General features: G+C 42.2%; 1 protein-coding gene across 2 annotated transcripts; it reads right to left on the bottom strand.

Moving 5' to 3' along the window:
• Window positions 1-25,075, bottom strand: phyh (phytanoyl-CoA 2-hydroxylase). 2 transcript variants are annotated; one of them, XM_043714171.2, is made up of 9 exons: window positions 24,926-25,075; window positions 22,790-22,845; window positions 17,757-17,867; window positions 11,114-11,282; window positions 9,207-9,288; window positions 8,253-8,434; window positions 6,271-6,420; window positions 2,674-2,808; window positions 1-454 (listed from the first exon to the last, which is right to left on the bottom strand). In XM_043714171.2, exons 1-9 carry the CDS (start codon window positions 24,977-24,979, stop codon window positions 401-403), a joined length of 993 nt encoding a protein of 330 aa, XP_043570106.1. In that variant the 5' UTR covers window positions 24,980-25,075; the 3' UTR covers window positions 1-400. The 2 variants fall into 2 exon arrangements, with proteins under 2 accessions (XP_043570106.1, XP_043570105.1); XM_043714170.2 differs by having other exon boundaries at window positions 24,887-25,005.
• Between the last annotated feature and the right edge of the window lie 1,096 nt (window positions 25,076-26,171).

Genomic DNA, 26,171 nt, shown 5'->3' with positions numbered 1-26,171 from the left:
TTCTGTCTTAAATAAATTTAATTTTATATCACTCAGCAATATTAATTAACAGATAGAGAATTTGAAACGTAATAAAATTAATATCAAACAACATTAGTGCAATCAGGACAATCAGCATGCCTTGGTGAATCACAGACAGCTAAACTGCAAAACATTCTTTGAGTTGACTACAGCGCTGCCTTACTTATAACTAATGTCGCATGAAGGGTTAAAACAGATAGAACGTATGCTAGCAAAGGTCATTCTGAAGTCTATAAAATTACACTAAAGATGGTGAGATTATCGATTGCAAGTGCAAATAGCTAATGAATCATAAATGTGACAGATGACATAAGGAACGTTTGATGTAATCAGACAGCACCCTCTGACAATTACTCAGAGCCAGATCCCAGTGATTAATCTATAGGTTAGTTCTCTCTCCTTGTACAAGACGTCCTTTGATGGTCCAAATGTCCTAGAAAGATGAAACCACAGAGGTATTAGCATTGAATGCCTTCGGATCAGATTCCACAAGAGCTTGGTGACTTGGGATTACCGTAGCTGCTATGTAATGATTTTAGATTCCCTACAGTGTGGAAGCAGGCCCTTGGGCCCAACAAGTTCACTCTGACCCTCCGAAGAGTAACCCACCCAGACTCATTTCCCTACATTTACCCCTGAATAATACACCTAACACTATGGGCAATTTAGCATGGCCAATTCAACTAACCTGCGCATCTTTGGATTGTGGGAGGAAACCAGAGCACCCGGAGGAAACCCACACAGACACGGGGAGAATGTGCCTGAGGCCGGAATCGAACCCAGGTCCCTGGCTATGTGACGCTGCAGTGCTAACCACTGAGCCACCGTGCTGCCCTCTTTGTACACTTACTTTAAAAAGGGATGAGAGAGAGTTTTAAAAGTATTGCAAATGCATTCTTCATTGTAATTTTGAACGTTTCCTTCCCTCTCCTTGAATCTTATGGAATTACTACTTTCCGGTAATCCCTTTGATCTTTGCTGCCCCTTATCTGATGGAGAGGGATTCCCATTTAAGATGGAGAGAAGGAGAAATTTCCTTTTTCAGAGGGTTGGTAGTCTTCAGAATTTTCTTCCTGGAGAGGAGTTCTGGTCACTTTGCTATACTATTAAACTGGACAGGGTTCAGAAAAGACTTACCAGGGTGTCGCCGGGAACGGAAGGTTTGAATTAGAAGGGGAGGCTGATAGGCTGGGGCTTTTTTCACTGAAGTGTAGGAGATTGAGGAGTGACCCTGCAGAGGTTTATAAAATCATGAGGGGTGTAGGTAAGATGAATAGCAAAAGGTCTTTTCCCTAAGGTGGGGGAATTCAAAACGAGGAGGTATAATTGTAAGGTGAGAGAAGAAAGATTTAGAAAGGACATGAGGCACAACTTTTTTTTTAAACCCAGAGGGTGCTTTGTCTATGGTAATGAACTTCCAGAGCAAGTGGTAGATGCAGACACAGTTACAACATTCCAAAGAATGTCTGGATAAGTATATGAATACGAAAGGTTTAGAGGGATATGGGCCAAACACAGGCAGGTGAGACCAGTTTAGATTGGGAACATGGTTGGCGTGGACAGGTTGGACATAAGGGTACATTTCTGTGCTGTATGACTCTATTCATGGCTAAGTTGAACAATCTTTGATTGACAAGGGAGTTGTGGGTTATGGGAGTGCAAGCATAGGGCATTCAAGACTGGACCAGATCAGCTGTGACGTTACTGGATGGAGGGGCAGCCTCAATGGGCTGAATGGCCTTCTCCTGTGTCTACTTCTTGTTATCTTGGAGCTACAGTTCTGGAATTCCGCAAATTCAGCAGCATTCTCCAGCAGTTAAAATCATCAGCAGGCTGGAGATTGGGAGAAACTGGCTGTGTGTGTAAAAGGTACAAGAACAAGAGGGGCATAGATTTCAAAAGGAGCAAAGGTGGCAAGTGAAAACCACGTTCACACAGAGCGTGGTTTGGGTATGAAAGCACTGCCTGGAAATGTGGCCGGTTCAACTGAGGCATTCAAGAGGACATTCTATTTTTATTTTGATAAAAATAATGTGTAACGGTGTGGGAAAATTGCAGGAGATTGGCATGAGGGAATGATGGTCACTTGAAGACGGGCTGAATGGCCTCCTGCTGCACTGTGAGGCTGTGATTCTGACAGTTAACATCAGAGAAATGCAGTAAATTGTGTTTTGCCTTTAGAGATCTTAAGTTTGATTGGTAAAAAGGATGTCGATTCTCTTTTGTAAATGTGACAGTCGATAGTGTCATATCCAATGGCGAGTGTGAGACCATCATTTTGGAATCTTGTTCTGTGAGGTGCAAGTCAAGACATTTAACATTGTCACAGAGTTTGTTGACTTGCTCGCAATGTTGGTTTAAGGACAGAGTGTACTGATACATAGCAACGATAACAACAATTGCCTTTATGTAGCTGCAGGGATGGATTCCTTACATGAATGCCAGGTCTTTAGGATAGTATAAATATTTGCAGACAATGTCCCACAGAAAGCTTCAAATACTGATGCTCAAAACTGTAGCGGCCACAATCCATTTACAGAAGAAAGTAAACAGCATCAAAATAATAAAGAACCTAAAACTTGTAGCAACTACGTTTCTTATAAAACAGTATGTCAGTTTGACAAAATGTACTTTATTTTTAAGAAAACCTACCGCCAAAGTTACATCTTCATCAATATTGTATTTCCTTCGGCCTACCCCAAGTACCTCTTGCTCAACATTCTCCTGGGTGGTACCCTTTACATCAATGTAGTAACAGTCAGAACTTGCAAAGTGGCACGAGATTGCCTAATAAGGGAAAAAAGCAAATCAGAATGCAAACACAGAAGTAAATGAAGATGTGGAAAGCAATGAAACATATATCCATCCAGACAGACGTCGATGGACAGGCGAAGATCCTCTGATTTTCCTCATTTGAGAAAACGTTTCCTCATTTGTGGACAGCAAGCACAGAACTAGATGGCATAGGTTCAGGGTGAGAGGGGAACAATATAAAAGGGACCTAAGGGACAACTTTTTCATGCAGAGGGTGGTACGTGTATGGAATGAGCTGCCAGAGGAAGCTAGAGGCTGGTAAATTATAACATTTAAAAGGCATCTGGATGGGTATATGAAAAGGAATGGTTTAGAGGGATATGGGCCAAACGTTGGCAAATGGGACTAGATTAGGTTAGGATATCTGGGCAGCACAGATGAGTTGGACCGAAGGGTCTGTTTCTGTGTTAGACAATCTCTATGACTCAATAACTCACCTCATTTGAAATTGTGAGATCTCCCATGAGAGTTGAAAGAAATTGGAAGCCCCTGCAGGGCCAATATGGGGGGAATCTTCAGAGAAATTCCTCTCCTAACCATAAAATCTAGCTCATCTCCCTGGTTCGGAATCCCCTGCCATGATGGCATCGTAGTTACAGCATTGGGTGAATAATCTGGGACGTGTTTACATCTCCCCACAACAGCTCGTAGCTCTAAATGCAATGACTAGAAAAGAAAGCTGTGATTAAAGAAGTAGTCCCAGTAATGGTGATCATGAAACTAACATCAATTGACATAAAAGGCCCATTTGTCCTTTAGGGAAGGAAATCTGGTGGTGACTCTTAACTGCCCTCTGGGCAATTAGAGATGGGCATAAACACTGTCCCAATGAGCAATGCACATATCACTTAAAATAGTACGGAGGAAACAAAATTGTAAGGGTTGACCTCTTGCACTCAGAAACAGGCCCTGCTTTTGTGTGACTTTATTCAGGAGCCACTGCACAAAATGCCAAATTGTTCCAGTATTTTACGATTATCTGGGAGATAAACTGTGCCCTGACATCGATCCAAAATCTGACTTTTAATGTCAATGCTCATTATCACCAAGACATTATGCTGGAATTTATGTGATGTTGGTTTAAAAAAAGGAATCAAATTCAAGTTTGCAACTGTTTGAGTAAAGATAATGAAAACATTAGTAATAAAAAGAAAATCAGTTTGAACTGAAAATGAAGTGCCATCAAAATGAATGTAACCAGTCACTCAAATCTGTATCTCCTGTTTGATTAAAACCTTTCCTATGGTTTCACATACTGGGATGAAAGTCGCCTACACTTTATCCGACTTGGGAAAAAAAATGCCAGACCCAAGAATACACAAGTGAATTGCATCTCAGGGAGCTGCCGTTTAGGAGGAGTGGGGGAGAGAGAAAACGGATTTATAGCTGCAGAAATAAAAGGCTTGCCTTCTCTTTTGTTCAGAACATAGAACAACACAGCACAGAACTGAGATCTCCCGTGAGAGTTGAAAGAAATTGGAAGCCCCTGCAGGGCCAATATGGGGGGAATCTTTGGCCCTCAATGTTGTGCCGACCTGTGAACTAATTTAAACCCATCTCCCTACAGTATCCCATCATCATCTATGTGCTTATCCAAGGATTGTTTAAATCTCACTAATGTTTCTCATAGTTTCTCTCAGCCACTCAAAAAGGCAATGCCTGGAGATAAATCAAATCGAGAAAGAAACATCCATTCAGCAAGAACTCAAATTGATACATTAAATTTTGGGACTGCTAAAGTTACAAATCATTAATTAAACAATTGTGGTCTCAGGTTAAACCTACCACCGTAAGCTGTCGAAGGACTTTTTAAAATTGCCTATACCTAATAATCTCCCCTTTTACTATCTTTATACTTTTTTGTGTGTGCCGCATGTGGAATGTCATACTTTATTGTTTATCTTGGAGTTAGTCAGTAATAAAGTTTGCCTTTTTTCGCTTAACTGGCTCCTTAACTTTGATGCTCAGTTGGCTGGACAGCTGGTTTGTAATGCAGAGGGATACCAACTGCCTGGTTTCAATTCCTTCTCTGGCTGAGGTTACTGTGAATGACTCCCCATCTCAACCTGATGGTGACCCTCAGGTTAAACTCATCACCATCTGTCTGTCTCTCTCAAATAGAACAGCAGCCCCTATGCTCCTCTGGGACCTTTACAATGTTATAACTGAGGCGTGATATAGCAGCTTGCTAACTAATCTTTGTTGAGGCGAACCAAGCCAGTTACAAAGAGCAGTGTCGATTCAGCCCTCCTCACGTGGTTGTAACAAGGCATTTACTGAGATTCAGTTGCCTTCTTGAAACCAGACAGGAAATTATATTTCCAGCATCTCCATCCATACTTCCTGCATCACTGTCTACTCCTTGTCTTTAAATAAAAGGACAAGTGGGCACCTTGCTTACACATTGGATTCTAGCTACAAGGAGGTACACCATAACATTCCAATTAATCTTTTATCCTCCTTTTAGTTGGGGAAATACAAACACAGAAGGACAGTGAAAAATATTCTCCAGTTTTCATAGAATAATAGATGGAACCTGTGACTGATATTACCATAACACAAATAAAAAACACTAAACATAACTAAATTACCTCTGTATACTGCTGTACCTGAATATTACACTGAAGGCTTTTGACTTGCAAAGCACTAACTCAGAATGGTGGACATATCAGTTCAGTGCACCTTCTGACAGGACGATCTCTGTGTTGAGGCAGTCTGTATATAGATCAGCAAGAACATAGGAGCAGGAGTAGGCCATCCAGCCCATCGAGCCTGCTCCCCCATTCAATACCATCATGGCTGATCTTTTTGTGGACTCAGCTCCACTTACCCGTCCACTCACCATAACCCTTACTTTCTTTACTGTTCAAAAATCTATCTTTGCCTTTAAAACATTTAATGAGGTTGCTTCAACTGCTTCACTGGGAAGGGACTTCCGCAGATTCACAACCCTTTGGGTGAAGAAGTTCCTCCTCAGCTCAGTCTGAAACCTGCTCCCCCTTATTTTGAGGCAATGCCCCTAGTTCTTGTTTCACCCCCCAGTGGAAACAACTTCCCTGCTTCTCTCTTATCTATTCCCTTCATAATTTTATATTTTTCTTTAAGATCTCCCCTCATTCTTCTAACTTCCAATGAGTATAGTCCCAGTCTACACAATTTTTCCTCATAAGCCAAATTTCTCAACTCTGGAATCAACCTTGTGGGTCTACTCACAGTACATGGACTGTAGCAGTTCAAAAAGGCAGCTCACTACTACCTTCTCAAGGGCAGCTAGGGATGGGCAATAAATTCTTGCACCAGAATTAAGAGGGTCCAGGTTGAGTTTGTAGGGTTAGTTGGTTTTGCACCATAAGATGATGGATCCTCTTCAGATCTACTGCATTTAAGTGCGTCTCAGGTCTGACCTTTCACCCCTCCATACAAATGTCCCTGTACCTTCCGGAAGCCCTGAGTCCGATTTGTTCCTGATCCGTGAACAAGCAGAGGATGGAAGAATACGGTGTCACCCTTCTCCATCACGAGGTGAATCCTGGGATGACTGGGGTCATAATCACGCACGCCATGATACATCTTATTGACACCATCCTGAATTTACAGTAGATGGAGAAACAACACATTAGTATTATGGTTAACAAAAATCAACTATCTTCAGTTAAAATTAAGAACCACAAATCTGGGTGCTTAAAATTAAATTAGAAGCTATTTGGAAATATATCGCTGTTCCTTCATTGTTGGTGGGTCAAAATCCTGGAACTCACTCCCTAATGGAATTCTGGGTCTACCTACAGCACATGGACTGCAGTGGTTCATGAGGGCAGCTCACCACCACCTTCTTAAGGGCAACTACAGATGGGCAATAAATGCTGGGCCCAGCCAGTGACATCCACATCCAATGTATATAAAACAAACTGAGGCTGCCAATATGGGATAACGGCTGGGTAATTTATTTTTTCCCATACTAACTGAGGAATAAATATTGGCCAGAGCACCAGAGATAACTCAAACAACAAAATGCTGGAAAAAGACATTGGCATTCTGAAAAAGTGTCAGTCTGGATTCAAAACGTTAACACCATTTCCCTCTCCACAGGATGCTGCTCACCACCTCATTCTCAAGGGTAATTAGTAAATACCTGCCCAGCCAGGGACGCCCATATCCTGTGAAGAAATAAAAATAAAAAGAAGCTTTTTTTGTTGAAAACTAGCGATGCTGCAACTGAGAGAGACAGTCGTTATGTTTTTGACAGTTGCAGAAACATTCTTAATTCTTGCTCCAAAATGAAAAGTGAGGTCAACATTTAGTCGGTTCATTCTGAGTCCATAGTTACTATCTCGCAATAAACTACATCTTGCTTAGACCAGAACCACCTCTCATCAGAAATGGATTTCCTGCACCACACTAATCCAAGGTGCCCCTGTAGATCCCCAACTACAAAAGATGGTTGGGGCGAATCTTCCTGATGGTGATCAAGATCCAAGTTGCTCAATATAACATGGTGCTAGCATTGGTCACCTACAGGGTTTAGTTTAGCTCTCCTGGCACAACAACCAACACAAGTCTCACATTAAAAAATAAAATAAGGATTAATGAAAGCAAAATCAGAAAAACAATTTCTAATCAAATCTAATGGTTTGCTTAGCATACATATGCTTTCATTGTGCAATAATGGAACTATGTTTTAATAGTTACCATGACAATTGATTCATTGAGTACATTTAAGACAGAGATGGATAAGTTCATTATTGCTAAGGGGACCAAAGATTACAGCAGAAAGCAGGAAAACTGGGTTGAGAAACCTATCAGCCATGATCAAATGGTGGAGCAGACTCGATGGGCTGAATAGTCTAATTTCTGCTTCTCTGGTCTTATAATTGTCCACCTCATTACTGCAGTGCTTTGCTCGCAAAAATATTATGGTCAGGTTATTTCACTCATCTTCCACACTCCTCTCTATGAATTTCCTCATCTGCAGTTATTTTCCTCTTGTGGGGAGAGACTGAGGGAGGTCATTTAAGATTTAAGGTCCCCTCTTTTAAAGCAGAAATCAGGACCTATTCTTTTTCTGTCACACAGTTGATAGTATGTGGAACTCTCTTCCCTGGAAAGAACTGCAGGCTGCGTCGTTTAAGTTTTATTCAAGACTGAGTTAGACAGCTTTTCAGTAGATAAGGGTGTCAAGAATTGTGCAGGAGAAGGGGCATACAGGAGATTGGAGCTAAGACCATGACCCGATCAGTGTCAGCATTACTGAATGGTGCAGCAGGCTTGAGGGCTCACCCCAATCCCATGACTATGTACCACCTCCCTCCCATTTCCTACCCAGAGTGATTATCTTCACATCGTGTGTTTGCAATGGTGGTTATTCTTTATATTATTTATTGTTTTGCACACAGGTGGCATGGTGCCCAAGTACATACCTTCCACTCTGGGTAGTCATGTCGCTTCAGTCTGCTCTTGTGAGTCCCTGGCAGTACAACAAGGCATCCATTGTTGCGGTCCACTCTCTCCATGGCCGTCCAGGCACACACTAGCTGATCCGCAGGGCGAAATGGGAAGTAATGCAAATCCTGGTGCATGGGATGACGAGATGTCTTTGTTCCTGGAAACGCAAAATGAACGGTGATCACTTCCCCAATTTCAACAAACTTTTATCATCTCTCTTCTGCTCTTACTGAGATATTAATACAGTTTCGGTGAATCCCAGAATATATCTTGAGCTACCAAACTTCACATTACCACCGAGATCTCCTATACATGAGGGAAAGGAAAAACAAACAGAACACTCCACCTTAATAACTACTTCACAAGTTAAAGCTCACTATAATATAATGAAGCAAATGACTTGCAGCTGTTATCAGAAAACTGAAAATAACTCTACAGGCAGAGGGAACAGCATTACTGTTGAAGGATTAATTGGTTCAATGCCTCAAACATTAACAGCTGGAAACTTCTCTGCATATGGCAATATAAGAACACATTAATTACGGATGTTAGAAAACCGACAGTCTTTCCAAACTGCTATAATCAGTCACTGCGTTGATTTTTAAAAACTTCACTCATTACAGGTGGACATTGCTGGTTGATATTGTCCATTCCTAGTTGCCCGTGAGATGGTGCTGATGGGGACTATATGCTAGTCCCACCCAGGGACACCCACAGTAAGGGAGGGAATTCCAGGATTTTTGACCCAGTGACAGTGAAGGACCAGTGATATAATTTTATGGTGAGTGGCTTGGAGGGGAATTTGCAGTGACTGGTGTTCCCAAGTACTTGCTGCCTTTGTCTTTCTGGATTGAAGTGCTTGTGGGTTTGGAAGGTGCTATCTGAGGAGCCTTTTAAATACGTATTCAGTGAACCTTTATTTCCCTTACCCGTATCGGGGGGCTTGTTGATCAGCATGGTGTGCATCGCCATAATGTTGGGGCCTGTAAAGCACTCCACATATTTCAAGATCTAAAAAGCAGAACCAAATCTAATTGAGAGGAATGGCATCTGAAAAGAAACATCAGAGATGACTTCTCTTTGACAATGAATTGGCTGCAAAGCGATTCGGTCAGTAATTTCAAGAATTCAACAAACCACTTGAAAACAAAGAAACTTTACCGTGAAAAAGATGATATTGAATCTGCTGAGGATTTATCACTCAGGTAAGAGACTGACTGACGGAGTCATAGATACTCCAGTATGAATGTCATTTAAATGTTTCACATTATTAATGAAACTCTACAATGTCTCTGATAAGCAACACTGAACTGGTACAACACAGGAGGCCATTTGGCCCGTCATGTCTGTCCTGGCTCTCTGCAAGAGCAACACAACAATCCCTACTTATACTCAAAGATAGTTTCCTAATCAAACTGTTCAGAGATTGATCTTGGAGTCACTCTGCATAGAAACAGACCCTTCAGTCCAACTACTCCAAGCCAACCATGTTCCCAAACTAAACTAGTCCCACCTGCCTGCGCTTGGCCCATATCACTCCAAACCTTTCCTATTATTCAAATGTCTTTTAAACATTGTAACTGTACCCATATCTACCACTTCCTCTGGCAGTTCATTCCAAACACGAACCACTCTCTGTGTAAAAAAATTGACCCTCATGCCCTTTTAAAACTTTCTCAATTTAGAAATGCAGCCCCTAGCTTTGAACTTGCCCACCTCAGGGAAAAGACTCTTGTTATTCACCTTATCCATGCCCCTTTAAATCCTAGAAGGTCTATCCTCTATCTCCTAAGCTCCAGCGAAAGAAGTCCCAGCCTATCGTAACTCAAACATTCAATTTGCGGCAACATCCTAATAAATCTTTTCTGAATTCTCCTCAATTTAATAATATCCCTTCTATAGCAGGGTGACCAGAACTACACACAGTATTCTCGACAATGCCTCACCAACACAACCTTAACATCACATCCCAACTCCTATACTCAAAGGCCTGAACAATGAAGACAAGCATGCTAAATACCTTCTTAACCACCCTGTCTACCCGTGACACAAATTTCGAAGAATTATGTACCTGAACTCCTAGGTCTCTCTGCTTTACTACATTATCCAGGTCCCTACCATTAACTGTATAAATCCAGCCCTTGTGAGTTTTACCAAAATGAATTATCTTGCATTTATCCAAATGTTATTTTTTAAAAATATCATTCACAGGATGTGGGTATCTCTGGCCAGGCCAGCATTTATTGCTGTCCCTAATTATCCAGGGGGCAGTTAAGAGTCAGCCCCATTGCTGTAGGTCTGTAATCACATGTAGCCCAGACCAGGTAAGGATGGCAGTTTCCACCCCTAAATGACATTAGTCAACCAGATAGGTTTTACTGACAATTGACAATGGATTCATGGTCATCATTGGGCTCTCAATGTCAATTTTTTTTTAAAAGAGATTGCAAATTCTACCATCTGCCATGGAGGATTCGAACCCAGGTCCCCAGAACATCATCTGGGTCTCAGGATTAACAGTTTAGAGATAGCACCACTAGGCCATCACTGCCCTGCTTCTGGACAGGTGGGACTTGAACTCAGGCCTCCTTGGTCAGAGGTACAGACACTACCACTGTGCTACAAAAGCCCTTCTATTCCCTTAGCCATATCTTTTGCTCTTCAAATAATTATTCAATTGTACAACCTGCACTTCTGAAAGCCTTGATTCTGCTCCCCCACACTCTCAACTAGTGAATTCCTGAGAACTGCTGGACATATTTCTATCCTCAGGTATCCTTCCTTCATATGAATTAAACACAGCCTTTGTATGCAGTCTTCAATTCTGGTCTCTCACCTCTGGCAAGCAGCAGTATTTAAACAGTGTTTCATTGTTCTCAAAACTTTGGATCTTAGAAATTGCTCGTTGATCTGGAACATATTCCGTTTTAGAAATGGATACATCCCTCATTATTGTTAGTCCCGGAACCTCAACTTCCCTCCGGCAAATCCTCTCAAACTCTTCTCTGAAAAGAAAATTGTGTATCTTGTTATAAAGTGTAAAAATTAACATTCATTCAGTTCATACAGCATGTTGACAATTAGTAGTTTGTTATCGTTAGTCTTCAGTTTACTCCTGAAAAAAACCCAAATCTATTTCATTTTAAGTGGAATGGTAGAAAAATGGATTTATGATTACATATGCCTGTAGTCTTCCTTTCATCTGGTTACGAGTTCCGCAGCGATTTGATCCTATTCAACAGGTCCTGTCCCCTGTCGGATGGTTCTTTATAATGACTGTCACTACTTCACATTTCTTGCTTACTGATTTGGGTTGAATATCATTTCAGTTGTTGATCCAAAAGTTTGTTTTAGCTGTTTTGTTTTTGTAACATTTCTAAGCTTGCCATTATTTCTACTATCTCAGGCCTCTTCCGTCTAGAAAGGAAAAATTTCTGATGCCTGCCCAGCTAAATATTTGGAAAAAATAATTATTCAGTACCTTTACTATCAATGTTATTGAGTCATAGAGATGTACAGCATGAAAACAGACCCTTCGGTCCAACCCGTCCATGCCGACCAGTTATCTCAACCCAATCTCGTCCCACCTGCCAGCACCCGGCCCATATTCCTCCAAACCCTTCCTATTCATATACCCATCCAAATGCCTTTGAAATGTTGCAATTGTATCAACCTTCACTACTTCCTCTGGCAGCTCATTCCATACACGTACCACCCTCTGTGTGAAAATGTTGCCCCTTAGGTCCCTTTTATATCTTTCCCCTCTCACCCTAAACCTATGCCCTCTAGTTCAACATCTTTCCAATAGGAAGGAGACCAGAACTGCACGCAATATTCCAACAGTGGCCTAACCAATGTCCTGTACAGCCGCAACATGACCTCTCAACACCTGTACTCAATACTCTGACCAATAAAGGAAAGCATACCAAACAGCTTCTTTTCTATCCTATCTACCTGCGATTTCACTTTCAAGGAGCTATGAACCTGCACTCCAAGGTCTCTTTGTTCAGCAACACTCCCTAGGACCTTACCATTAAGTGTATAAGTCCTGCTAAGATTTGCTTCCCCAAAATGCAGCACCTCGCATTTATCTGAATTAAATTCCATCTGCCACTTCTCAGCCCATTGGCCCAGATCCTGTTGTAATCTGAGGTAACCCTCTTCGCTGTCCACTACACCTCCAATTTTGGTGTCATCTGCAAACTTACTAACTATACCTCTTATGCTCGCATCCAAATCATTTATGTAAATGACAAAAAGTAGAGGGCCCAGCACCGATCCTTGTGGCACTCCACTGGTCACAGGCCTCCAGTCTGAAAAACAACCCTCCACTACCACCCTCTGTCTTCTATCTTTGAGCCAGTTCTGTATCCAAATGGCTAGTTCCTCCTATATTCCATGAGATCTAATCTTGCTAATCAGTCTCCCACGGGGAACCTCATTGAACATCTTTCTGAAGTCCATATAGATCACATCTACCGCTCTGCCCTCATCAATCCTCTTTGTTACTTCTTCAAAAAACTCAATCAAGTTTGTGAGACAGGATTTCCCAAGCACAAAGCCGTGTTGACTATCCCTAATCAGTCCTTGCCTTTCCAAGTACATGTACATCCTGTCCCTCAGGATTCCCTCCAACAACTTGCCCACCACCGACGTCAGGCTCACTGGTCTATAGTTCTCTGGCTTGTCCTTACTACCCTTCTTAAACACTGGCACCACCTCTAGTCTTCCAGCAACTCACCTGCGACAATCGCTGATACAAATATCTCAGCAAGAGGCCCAGCAATCATTTCTCTAGCTTACCACAGAGTTCTCGGGTACACCTGATCATCCAGCTTTATGTGTTTCAAGACATCCAGCACTTCCTCCTCTGTAATATGGACATTTTGAAAGGTGTCACCATTTATTTCCCTGCAGTCTATATCTTCCATATCCTTTTCCACAGTAAATACTGATGCAAAATACTCATTTAGTATCTCCCCCATTTTCTGTGGCTCCACACAAAGGCCACCTTGCTGATCTTTGAGTGGCCCTATTCTCTCCCTAGTTATCCTTTTGTCCTTAATGTATTTGGATTCCCTTTGGATTCTCCTTAATTCTATTTGCCAAAGCTATCTCATGTCCCCCTTTCTGCACTCCTGATTTCCCTCTTAAGTATACTCCTACTTCCTTTATACTCTTCTAAGGATTAACTCAATCTATCCTGTCTATATCTTACATATGGTTCCTTTTTCTTAACCAAACCCTCGATTTCTTTACTCATCCAGCATTCCCTGTACCTACCAGCCTTCCCTTTCACCCTGACAGGAATATACTTTCTCTGGATTCTCGTTATCTCATTTCTGAAGGCTTCCCATTTTCCAGCCATCCCTTTACCCGCGATCATCTGCCTCCAATCAGCTTTTGAAAGTTCTCGCCTAATACCGTCAAAATTGGCCTTTCTCCAATTTGGAACTTCAACTTTTAGATCTGGTCTATCCTTTTCCATGACTATTTTAAATCTAATAGAATTATGGTTGCTGGCCCTAAAGTGCTCCCCCACTGACACCTCAGTCACCTACCCTGCCTTATTTCCCGAGAGTATGTCAAGTTTTGCACCTTCTCTAGTAGGTACATAGACATACTAAATCAGAAAATTTTCTTGTACACATTTAACAAATTCCTCTCCATCTAAACCTTTAATACTATGACAGTCATCCGCCGTCACTTCCGCCACCTCCAAACAGACCCCAGCACCAAGGATATATTTCCCTCCCCTCCCCTATCAGCTTTCCGTAGAGACCACTCCCTCCCCGACTGCCTTGTCAGATCCACACCCCCCACCGACCCAACCTCCACTCCCGGCACCTTCCCTTGCAACCGCAGGAGGTGCAACACTTGCGCCCACACCTCCCCCCTCACTTCTCTCCAAGGCCCCAAAGGAAACTTCCATATCCGCCACAGATTCACCTGCACCTCCACCCACATCATCTACTGCATCTGCTGCAGCCGGTGTGGCCTCCTCTATATTGGGGAGACAGGCCGCCTACTTGCGGAGCGATTCAGAGAGCACCTCTGGGCCACCCGGACGAACCAACCCAATCAACCTGTAGCACAGCATTTCAACTCCCCCTCCCACTCCACCGAGGATATGCAGGTCATTGGACTCATCCACCGCCAAACCACAACAACCCGACGGTCGGAGGAGGAGCGTCTTATCTTCCGACTGGGAACCCTCCAACCGCAGGGGATGAACTTGGACTTCACCAGTTTCTTCATCCCCACTCCCCCCACCTTGTCTCAGCCGGATCCCTCCAGCCCGGCACCGCCTTCCTGACCTGCAGTCTTCTTCTTGACCTCTCCGCCTCCATCCTACTCCGACCTATCACCCTCACCTTGACCTCTTTCCACCTATCACATTTCCAACTCCCCTCCTCCAAGTCCCTCCTCCCTACCTTTTATCTTCTCCTGCTGAACACTCTCTGCTCATTCCTGAAGAAGGGCCTGTGCCCGAAACGTCGAATCTCCTGTTCCCTGGATGCTGCCTGACCTGCTGTGCTGTTCCAGCAATAAAGTTTCAACAGTCCCAGTCTATGTTCGCAACGTTAAAATCCCCTACCTTAATCACCCTATTATTCTTACAGATAGCTGAGATCTCCTTACAAGTTGGTTTCTCAATTTCCCTCTGACTATTAGGGGGTCTATCATACAATCCCAATAAGGTGATCTTCCTTTTCTTATTTCTCACTTTCTAACTTCCCTGGATGTATTTCCAGGAATATCCTCCCTCAGCACAGCTGTAATACTATCCCTTATCAAAAACACCACTCCCCCTCCTCTCTTGCCTCCCTTTCTATCCTTCCTGTAACATTTGTGTCCTGGAACATTAAGCTGCTAGTCCTGCCCTTCCTTGAGCCATGTTTCTGTAATTGCTATGATATCCCAGTCCCATGTTCCTAACCATACCCTGAGTTCATTTGCCTTCCCTGTTAGGCCCCTTGCATTGAAATAAATGTAGTTTAATTTATTAGTCCTATCTTGTCCCTGCCTGCCCTGACTGTGTTTGACTCGCTTCTGTTCTCAACTGTACCACTCTTAGATTGATCTCTTTCACCATCTCCCTGAGTCCCACCCCCCCACTTTACTAGTTTAAATCCTCCCGAGCAGATCCATCAAATCTCCCTGCCAGTATATTAGTCCCCTTCCAATTCAGGTGCAATCTGTCCCTCTTGTACAGGTCATTTCCACCTCAAATGAGATTCCAATGATCCAAAACTGTGAATCCTTCTCCCATACACCAACTACTCAGCCTTCTGCTCTATCCTCCTATTCCTGCCCTCACTAGCTCATAGCACCGGGAATAATCCAGATATTACTACTCTTGAGGACCTCCTTATTAAATTCCTGCCTAACTCTCTGTAATCTTCCTTCAGAATCTCATCCTTTTCCCTTCCTATGCTTTTGGTTCTAATGTGGACAATGACCTCTTGCTGGCCTCTCTCCCCCGTGAGAACATTCTGCACCCTTTCTGAGACATCCTTGATCCTGGCACCAGGGAAACAACACACCATTCTGCTTTTTCTCTGCTGGCCACAGAAACGTCTGTCTGTGCCTCGGATTAGAGTGTCCCTTAACACAATTGATCGCTTGGAACCCAAAGTATCCCTCATTGCATTACAGCCAGTTTCAATACCAAAAACTTGGCTGTTCGTGCTACGTTCCCCTGAGAATCCATCACCCCTACATTTTCCAAAACAGCATACTCATTTGAAATAGGAATAGCCACAAAAGACTCCTGCACTAGCTGCCTACCTCTCTTACCTTTTCCTGGAGTTAACCCATTTACATAACTGTATCTGAGGCTTTACCCCCTTCTTTTAACTGCCATCCATCACATACTGTTGCTGTTGCAAATTCCTCATTGCTTCTATCTGTCTCTCCAACTGATCAATTCGATCTGATAAGATTCACAACCAACAGCATTTATTGCAGATATAATCTGCAGTAACTCTTAAACTCTCTTTAAACTCCCACATCTGACAAGAAATACATACCACCATACTAAAGGCCATTTTTGCTCTTTCACAATCTACAGACCCAGAGAATAACACCATCTTATTCCTCTACAAAACACTGCCCCAGGTTAAGTTAATAATTATGGCTTATATTTTAAGTTTAAAAAAAGAGACTTATCTCCAAAAACATATAATTAAAAGAACCCACTCTACTCACTACTGCAGACTTTCTTTAGGTCCCACTTAAAAACAATACACTTAACTGCTTCTGAGCTGTGAACTTCACCCAAACAGTTCCTCCAAGATCAGTTGTGAATTTCACTGTTCATTAATCTTCCCAGACGCACTCTGATGTCCAGCGATACATGATTTCAAAATGTTCATCTTCAATTTTTAACCTGTTTTCATTTTTAATGGGATTTACCTTACTCCTTACTATTTGTGATGTTATTGGGAATTTGGATTTTAAAGTGGAGGTAATATTGATGTGTAATTTCAGCTCTGTGAAAATAATTTCTTTAATCCCCAGAGGTCAGAAAGTCATTTGGAACAGTGAACTAAAGACATAATTTCCAATAAGGCACACAATTTAAGTTAAATGACTAGAAGAACTATGACATTAACTAAAGAAGTGTTGACAAAGTTAAACTTCTTTAGAGAGCCACCATTAACTTGGATTCAGTTCAGAATCATGTTCCAATTCAGAATAACACTTTGACACAGGCAGAACGACGCATGTTTTTTGTTTGTGACGTTTCCAAGTTGCGTGAGTTTTTGTAGAGGTTATTGAAACTATTAGGACTGAAAACAAGTCAATGCTGTCAGAATGGAAAGTCAGATAAGTCAGAAGTTAACAAGTTAAGACAGGAATGACACTGTACTATGACTAAATATCTGTAAAGGTTATTGCTGGGAAAAGGTTGAAACTTTGTTTTCTCTCAGAGGGAAGTAAATCCATGGACCTCCCTACCATAAGGGTTGCAGACTTTTGATTGGTAAGTATATTTAAGACTGTGATAGGTTTTTAATCAGTAAAAGTATCAAGGATTAAGGGGGTAAGGCAGGAAAGTAGAGTTGAGGATTATCAGATCAGCCATAATCTCACTGAATGGCAGAGCAGACTCAATGGGCCAAATGGCCTACTTCTGATTTTATATTTTGTGTTTTGCTGTTTATATTAAGATCTTTCTAAATTTTCAAGTGTATATATTTTTATCTTTATCTGTTATTTCCTTTTATGCAATAAACTTGTATTTTTTTGTCAAAGAACATTGGCAGCATAGGTTCACTGACTAACCGCTTCAGTAAATAACTGCAAAAATAAAACTTAGGATCTATCAAGACCATGTTTCATTCAAGATCTGACTGGATCATAGCAGTTATAATACCGAGGGAATTGAAAGTGAAAAGCTTTGGCAAGTTTTTAGGATGTGATAAAGTACAATATAAATGGAAGCTTTCTTTCCTCAAGACTTAACAGCTCACCTGTAGAGCTCAATATTCTCATTAGAAACCAACTTCTTAATAAGGAGGAATCCATTTTCCTCATAAAACTGTCTCTGCTCAGGGGTCAGAACTGTGTTTTCCAAAGTGTAGCTAGGTATAAAAAAGACAACTTGAAATAACAAAATTGAATGCAAAGTAGTTTTGGAACACAAAGTTAACACAAAAAATGTTTTACGTTAGTGCCCAGAGCTTAATGTAGAATACACTATCCCATAGATACTCTGGCATGATCCAACTAATTTAACACATGCACAAGAGTTCTTAAACAGCAGCAGCAGAAGACATTTGACCCAAAGAGAATAAAAATTAAAAATCCTAGAAGGTTAAAGGAGACAGCTATTCATACCTTCCTTCAGGACTCCCACCAAGAAAATATAGATGAAATTATTGTTGTTGATAAATTTGGTTTTAACAAAAGTTGAATTAAACAGCAAGCTGACCAACAGCAAGAATTCCATTCCCAAAAAATCAGTTCAACACCTTGGCATGTTAATTCAGTGTGTTGCCAGGAACTCTGGTACATCACCCACTCACAATTCACTCAGTTGGTAGAGTCCCTCATTATGTTGCTCGACAAATCCTGGAAAAACTTTTCAACAATTTTCTTCCTCTACGATACTCAATTAGGTCAAAACTCAGTCACAAACATGACATGCGTTTATTGGCTGATAACATTCCACCAGTTTCTTGAGATTACATAAGAAAACAGAGGGCACTGCTTCAGTTTTGAGGGCAGCTCGGAGGAGGTGGGACTATTTTGCCTGACAAGGAGAAGGCTAACAGGAGATTTGATCAAAGTTTTCAAAATCAGGAGGGGCCTGCACGTTATGGACATGTTATGGACTCCTCCTGGTCATAAAGGATCAAGAATCACGGAGCACAGATTTAAAACAGTTTGCAAAAGAAGCAAACATGAAAACATCTTCACTCAGCAAGTAGTCAGGGTGTAGAACACAATGTTTGAAAATATGATAGAAGTGGGTTCAACTGAGGCAATCAACGGGGAACTGTTTCTGTTTAAATAATTATCTAATCTGCAGGGTTACAAAGAAAAGATATGAATTTGGCACCAAGTCGAAATATTGGCAGAGTGTTGGTGCAGGCACAAATGGGCTGAATGGCCTCCTTCTGGGCATCGTCATAATTCTATAACTGCAGCAGATGCTCTTATCAAATTTTTTTTCTTGGATCTTGTCGGGTATGGAAGGTTTGAATTGTAAAGAAAGACTGGGACTTTTTCCACTGGAGTGTAGGAGGTTGAGAGGCGACCTTATCGAAATTTATAAAATAATGAGGGGTATAGATAGTGTTAGTGGTAGTTGCCTTTTCCCAAGGATGGGGGATTTCAAGACGAAAGGGCACATTTTTAAGGTGAGAGGAGCGAGATTAAGAAGGACATAATGGGCAAATGTTTTTACATAGAGGATGGTTCACGTGTGGAATAAACTTCCAGAGAAGTGGTGGTTGTGGGTACAGTTACAGCATTTAAAAGACATTTGGATAAGTACATGAATAGGAAAGGTTTGGAGGGATATGGGCCAGGAGAAGGCGCGGGGGGAGGGGGGAGAACTCTAAAACCCATTTAACAACAAATCAAAGCACAAGGACATTTTGTAAATCACACTGATTAATCATTAACTAAAATAAATATTACCAGGTCTTTATTGTGGACTGAGGATCTAAAACAATTTGCAGCTGTCATCAGATTTTTCCTGTACTGAAATGTCTGGACCTTTTGCCTTTCAATTAAAAAAAAGGCATCATTGGGAGTTCACTGCTGATCTCTAATTGACTTTGGCAAACTGGTCGAGAATGTGATGCTGGTCAGGCAGCATCTGAGGAGCAGGAGAATCATTGTTTCGGGCAAAAGCCCTTCATCAGGAAGGACAAACCGGTGGTGAGCCACCATCTTGACTAGCTGCTGTTGAGATGTTGCATGGACAGTGGATATTCTGCAGAGGTTTAATACAACTGAATAACTTGCTCGGCCATCTCATAGCACAGTGTAAAAATCAACCATGTTTTTTGTGCACCACTTGCTGGTCAAACTGGGCCAGGAAATGACATTTCTTTCCCTAAAAGAACTTTTGTGAACCAGGAAACAATGGGGTCAGCCATTCAGGACTGAGATGAGGAAGAATTTCTTCACACAGAATGTTGTGAACCAATATAATTCTCTATAACAGAAATCTCTTGGGATTAGTTCATTAGATATATTCAAGAGGGAGCTGGACATGGCTCTTGGGCGAAAGAGATCAAGGGGTATGGAGGGAAAGCAGGAATGGGATACTGAGATTGCATGATCAGCCATGATTGAAGGGCTGAATGGCCTGCTCCTGCACCTATGTTTCTAGGAGAGTTTTAACAATCTGGTACAAAATCTTTGAGGATGTTATAGACAAGTTGTTGAGGGTCGAGTGGTGGATGTTGTGTATGTGGACTTCAGTAAGGCATTTCATAAGGTTCCTCATAGTAGGCTCGATTAGAAGGTCAGGAGGAATGGGATACAGGGAAATTTAGCTGTCTGGATATAGAATTGGCTGGTCGACAGAAGACAACGAGTGGTAGTGGAAGGAAAATATTCAGCCTGGAAGTCAGTGGTGAGTGGTGTTTCACTCACTCACACAAGAACAGGGCTCTGTTCTTGGGCCTCTACTCTTTGTAATTTTTATTAATGATTTGGATGAGGAGATTAAAGGATGGGTTAGCAAGTTTGCAGATGACAAAGGTTGGAGGTGTCGTTGACGGTATAGAGGACTGTTGTAGGCTGCAGCGTTACATTGACAGCATGCAGAGATGGGCTGAGGGGTGGCAGATGGAGTTCAACCTGGATAAATGTGAGATGATGCATTTTGGAACATCGAACTTGCATGTTGAGTACAGGATTAAAGACAGGATTCTTGGCAGTGTGGAGGAACAGCGGGATCTTGGTGTGCAGGTACATAGATTCCTTAAAATGGCCACCCAAGTGGATAGTGTTGTTAAGAAAGCATGTGGTGTTTTGGCTTTCATTAACAGGGGGATTGAGTTTAAGAGCCGTGAGACCTTGTTGCAGCTCTATAAAACTTTGGTTAGACCGCACTTGGAATACTGTGTCCAGTTCTGGTCGCCCTATTATAGGAAAGATGTGGATGCTTTGGAAAGGGTTCAGAGGAGGTTGACCAGGATGCTGCCTGGAATGGAGGGCTTATCTTACGAAGAGAGGTTGATTGAGCTCAGACTTTTTTCATTGGTGTAAAGAAGGAAGAGAGTGGTCCTAATTGAGGTGTACAAGATAATGAGAGGCATAGATAGAGTTGATAGCCAGAAACTTTTTCCCAGGGCAGAACCTGTTAACACGAAGGGTCATAGTTTTAAGCTGGTTGGAGGAAAGTATAGAGGGGATGTCAGAGGCGGGTTCTTTACACAGAGTTGAGAGAGCATGGAATGCGTTGCCAGCAGCAGTTGTGGAAGCGAGGTCATTGGGGATATTTAAGAGACTGCTGGACATGCATATGGTCCACAGAAATTTGAGAGTTTGTACATTAGGTTTACCTCACATGAGGATGAATGGTCGGCACAACATCGTGGGCTGAAGGGCTTGTTCTGTTCTATGTTCTAAAATCCTAAGTGACACAGATAGGGTAAATAGCCAAGGTCTTCTCCCTCTTGGGGGGGGGGGGGTAGTCCAAATCTATAGGGTTTAAAGTTCGAGGGGAAACTTCTAAAAGGGATCTAAGGGGCAACTTTTTCACACAGAGAGTGGTGCGTGTATGGAATGAGCTGCCAGAGGAAGTGGTGGAGGCTGGTACGATTACAGCATTTAAAAGGCATTTGGATGGATGTATGAATAGGAAGGGTTTAGAGGAATTTAGGCCAAGTGCTGGCAAATGGGACTAGATGTTGTGGTTCTGTTCGCCGAGCTGGGAATTTGTCTTGCAAACGTTTCGTCCCCTGTCTAGGTAACATCCTCAGTGCTTGGGAGCCTCCTGTGAAGCGCTTCTGTGATGTTTCCTCCGGCATAAATAATCCGACAAATTCCCAGCTCGGCGAACAGAACCACAATGAGCACCCGAGCTACAAATCTTCTCCCAAACTTTGAATGGGACTAGATTAATTTAGGACGTCTGGTCAGCATGGATGAGTTGGACAGAAGAGTCTATTTCCATGCTGTACAGCTCTATAACTTTGTGGTAGTTTAATGATCACGAATTATAAGACCAGCACTTAATTCCAGATTAAATATTATTTTTGTTGAAAATTCTGAGAATTAATACTATTAGAGAAATGATAAGTATAGTGTCTGGACAAATACAACAATTGAATAATAGAAACTTTGAAACCAAATGTCCTTCAACGACTGTTAGTTAAATTGTGCACTAAACAGAGCATATTGCTCAGAAACAGCTATTCACCCATTCACCTCCCATGCAGGTTTTGCAGATTGTTGTGATGAATTTCCCATGCCTAATTCCCACAATGCAACATTAGCAGTTACTATTCCAAAATAATAGCCAATAGAAAAGACTAAACCAATGTTTAATCATAATTCTTTGACATTTTCTATGTTTTTTAAGACACTACAATCTGAATTTCGAGATCAAACTGGCGAAGTTAAGATCTACATTACGTGAGGCACCAATCTGGAGAAGGCAGTAATTCAGCAACAGTGCATGATAATTTCTCTTCAAGCCCTTCCCTCGCTGTCAATAAATGAACATCTTGGAAATCTCTCCCTAATGTCAACATGAGCCTACCTATGCTAAATGGTAGCTGTTCAAGAAGGCAGCTCACCACTACCCTAAGCATTCTGAGTGTTCGATAGCAAATAAATCTGGCAAACCCGGTGAATTTCTACAATGGCTTCGAGTAAGTGATTTGTGAAAAGTGAATGGCAAGGGGATGGAAACAAATAACAGGCAGATTGAGGAAATTAGCAAATTAGGGCATGTCTCAAACACCTGTAATTGCTACTGTGCACTGTTAACATGCCACTATTAATTCAGCAAGACTTGGTTCATGACTGTACTTACCAGAGCCTTCTAGGATGAGCATGTGGAATGGTTTCACCAGAGGTGGGACCAGTTGTCTGAAAGATGGATAAAGGGAGGTAACTTCAGCTTTCATGATGGGACCTTGCATGTTGAGTGCAACATTTTGACCATTTCTGGGTGTAAATTTATTTTTGATGCAGCAGGTCATAATCTGAAATGCGCTGACAGTAAGGGTGCAACCTTCCAAAGGGAATTTGAGCATTGAAGGTGAAAATCTGGTAAGGAGCAGAGGAAAGGTGGTGGTACTTGTTGGATAATGCCTTCAAAGCACCAGCACAGACTCCGATGGGTGAGCAACCTTCTCCTGTACTGAATCACTGTCATTAGATTCTTTTTGGAAGCTTGCTGAATCACAGTGGGATCAATGATCAGGTAACTCAGGAGCAAAGAAAAAGCAACCAACTGATGTGTAATCAGATCTACAGTTTCAGTGCAAACTCTTTGAAAAGATGAATATTCATAATGTTTCAGGATTCAAGGGTGTCCCAAAGCTGAGAAGTACTTTTGAACTGTTGCAACATAGAAAACATAGCAGCTAACTTACAGGCAGCAAGGTCTTAGTAACACCAACAATGAGAACAGACTGACCAAAGTTCACTTAACCCAGTTGGTTTGTAGCACCTTCTTCTATGAGTGGTGGGTTCAACTCCCACTTTAGGATTTGGACTGATACTCTGATGTAGTACCAAGGGAGGACTGAACTACTGGAGGAGCTGCCTTTCGGAGGAGCTGCCTTTCAGAGGAGTTGCCCTGCTTGGGCTCAGTCAGGTAGACACAAAGGAAAATTCCACCACACGCTGTTGAAGGAATGCAGGGGAGCGATCACCAGTCTCCAGGCCAAGTTAACCTTCAGTAAATTACAAGAACAGAAACTCATCGGATAGAGGTGGAGTCACTGGAATACTAATCCAAAACCCCAGGGTAATGCTTTGGGGACACAGGTTTGAATCCCAAAACAGCAGATGATGAAATTGCAGCTCAATTAACAAACCTATAATAAAATAAAACTAGCCTCATGATAACCATGTAATCACTATCCAAAGTTATCAAAAGGACACAATCTGGTTCACTCTGATGAAAAGTCGTCTGGACACAAAACATTAGCTTGCTTTCTCTCCATAGCTGCCTGACCTGCTGTAATCTCCAGCATTTATTTTGCCATTATTCATTCACAGGATGAGGGTATCATTGGCCAGGCCTGTGTTTATTCCCCATCTCTAATTACCCAGAGGGCAGTTCAGTGTCAACCTCATTGCTGTGGGTCTGGAGTCACATGTAGACCAGAGCAGGTAAGACAAACAGTTGCCTTCCCTAAAGAACATTAGTGAACCAGATGGGCTCTTCCCAATAATCGACAATGGATTCCCAGTCACTATTAGACTCTTAATTCCAGATTTTTATTGAATTCAAATTTCACCATCTGTTGTGATGGGATTCAATCCCAGGTCCCCAGAACCTTATCTGGGTTAACAGTCCAGCGATAATACCAGTAGGCCATTGCCTCCCCATTTGTTGTTTTCAGTTTACAATCTGGTTCACTTTTGGGAAGGAAACCTGTCTTCCTTACCAGGTCAGGCCTACGTGTGGGCTGACTCTGAGGTCTTGGAGCAATAGATATGGATAATAAATGTTGGCTTACCCCACATCCCATGGACAAATTTTTAAAAAATAAACGATTATATTACAACTGTTGCAAACATTTCCACCTTGCTTTCACTTCAGTAGTGTTTACTGGGTTTAAGGCACTTTGACAAGATTTTAAAAATGAAACTTGATTATTCATTGTTGGGGAGACTTGGCCATTTATTTCGGTACATCTCGGCTGCGATGTCTTTTAACAGCAAACATATTTTTTGAAGATCTCGAAAGGATTAACGCTTTAAAATGATCTTCAAACAATAACTGAACATGTTTGAAGTCTCAACATATCACCTGACCCAGTCTGCTCCCTCTGCATTTGCGTGGCCACCGGGGGTTCCACCAGTGGCCTTGCCTCAGGACCGGTCCCATTAAGATTTAAGCATAAAGCTAACAGAAAGGATGACAGGGGAAAGAGAGAGAGGAATTTTGGTTCACCTCTTCCCCAGCGGGGTGCCGAGAGTTTAAAAAGGATACGACTCCGGAGGTTAGATGTTGCTGGAGGACTTTGAGTCGAGCTGCTGCGGACATTATTCCTTCTACAATGTCCAAAGAGAAATGTCAAAGTCTCAGAGCAGACCAAGGCAGAACTCTTAAGCCCAGAGGGAGAGAGACGCCCTCGGAAATTGCGTACTTACCGTCTCTCTGACACAGACGCCTCCTTAACCCTTTATTTGCAAATTATTGGCAGACCGCTGTTTAATGCAAAATGCAAGTAGCCGTCCCCAGAGCTTCTTGAAAAAGTCTGCAGTTCTGCAAACAAACCAACCCTTACTGAGTCCCTTTCAGTAACATTCACGCTGAGACGTTCACAATTTTCTAAACAAAAAACTCGCATTTCCAAGGCCTCATTTCCAACGTCGGGCTGTAACTTTACAGCTAATGAAATATTTTTTGAAATTTCAGTTTGCACACAGCACACTCCCGCAAATAGAAATGAGATAACCTACAATATCACTAAATCCCTACAGTGTGGAAGCAGGCCATTCGGCCCATTGAGTCCATACCGACCTTCTGAAAAGCACCCCACCCAGACCCATCCCATCCCTGTAACGCTCTAACTTCGGTGGTCTTGACATGCTTTGAAAGGCTGGTCATGGCATTAATCAACTCCAGCCTCCCCACTACTCTTCACCCACTCCAATTTGCCTATCGGACCAACTGATCCACAACAACGCCATCACTTGCCCTTCACTCATCCCTAGAACATTTTGACACCAAGAACATCTATGTAAGAACCTTACACATTGACTACAGTTCAGCCTTCAACACTATTAATCCCTTGAGACTGATTACTAAAGTTAGTGGTCTCAGACTAAGCTCCCCACTCTGCAACTAGATCCTCAGTTTCCCGACCCACAGGCCATAATCAGTGAAGACTGGGGACAATATTTCATCCTCACACACTCAACAATGGAGCCCCCCACAGGGTGCGTACTTAGCCCCTACTGTACTCACTGTATACCCATGACTGCGTCACCAAATACCAGACTAATGCCATTTACAAGTTCACTGATGACACCACCATAGTCGGTCGAATCTCAGATGGCAACAAAACTGACTACAGATGGGAGGTGGAAGACCTGGAAAAATGGTGCACTGAGAACAACCTAGCTCTCAATGCCAGCAAAACCAAGTAACTCATTATTGACTTTCGGCAGGATGTTATCTATGCCCCCCCTACATATTAACATCACAGAAGTGGAACGAGTGGAGAGTGTCA

The sequence above is a fragment of the Chiloscyllium plagiosum genome, unplaced genomic scaffold, assembly GCF_037043375.1.
Source record: "Chiloscyllium plagiosum isolate Xiang-an unplaced genomic scaffold, Cpla_swu_hap1 HiC_scaffold_23, whole genome shotgun sequence".
Classification (NCBI taxonomy): Eukaryota; Metazoa; Chordata; class Chondrichthyes; order Orectolobiformes; family Hemiscylliidae; genus Chiloscyllium; species Chiloscyllium plagiosum.
This window is presented reverse-complemented; position numbering and strand designations above follow the sequence as displayed.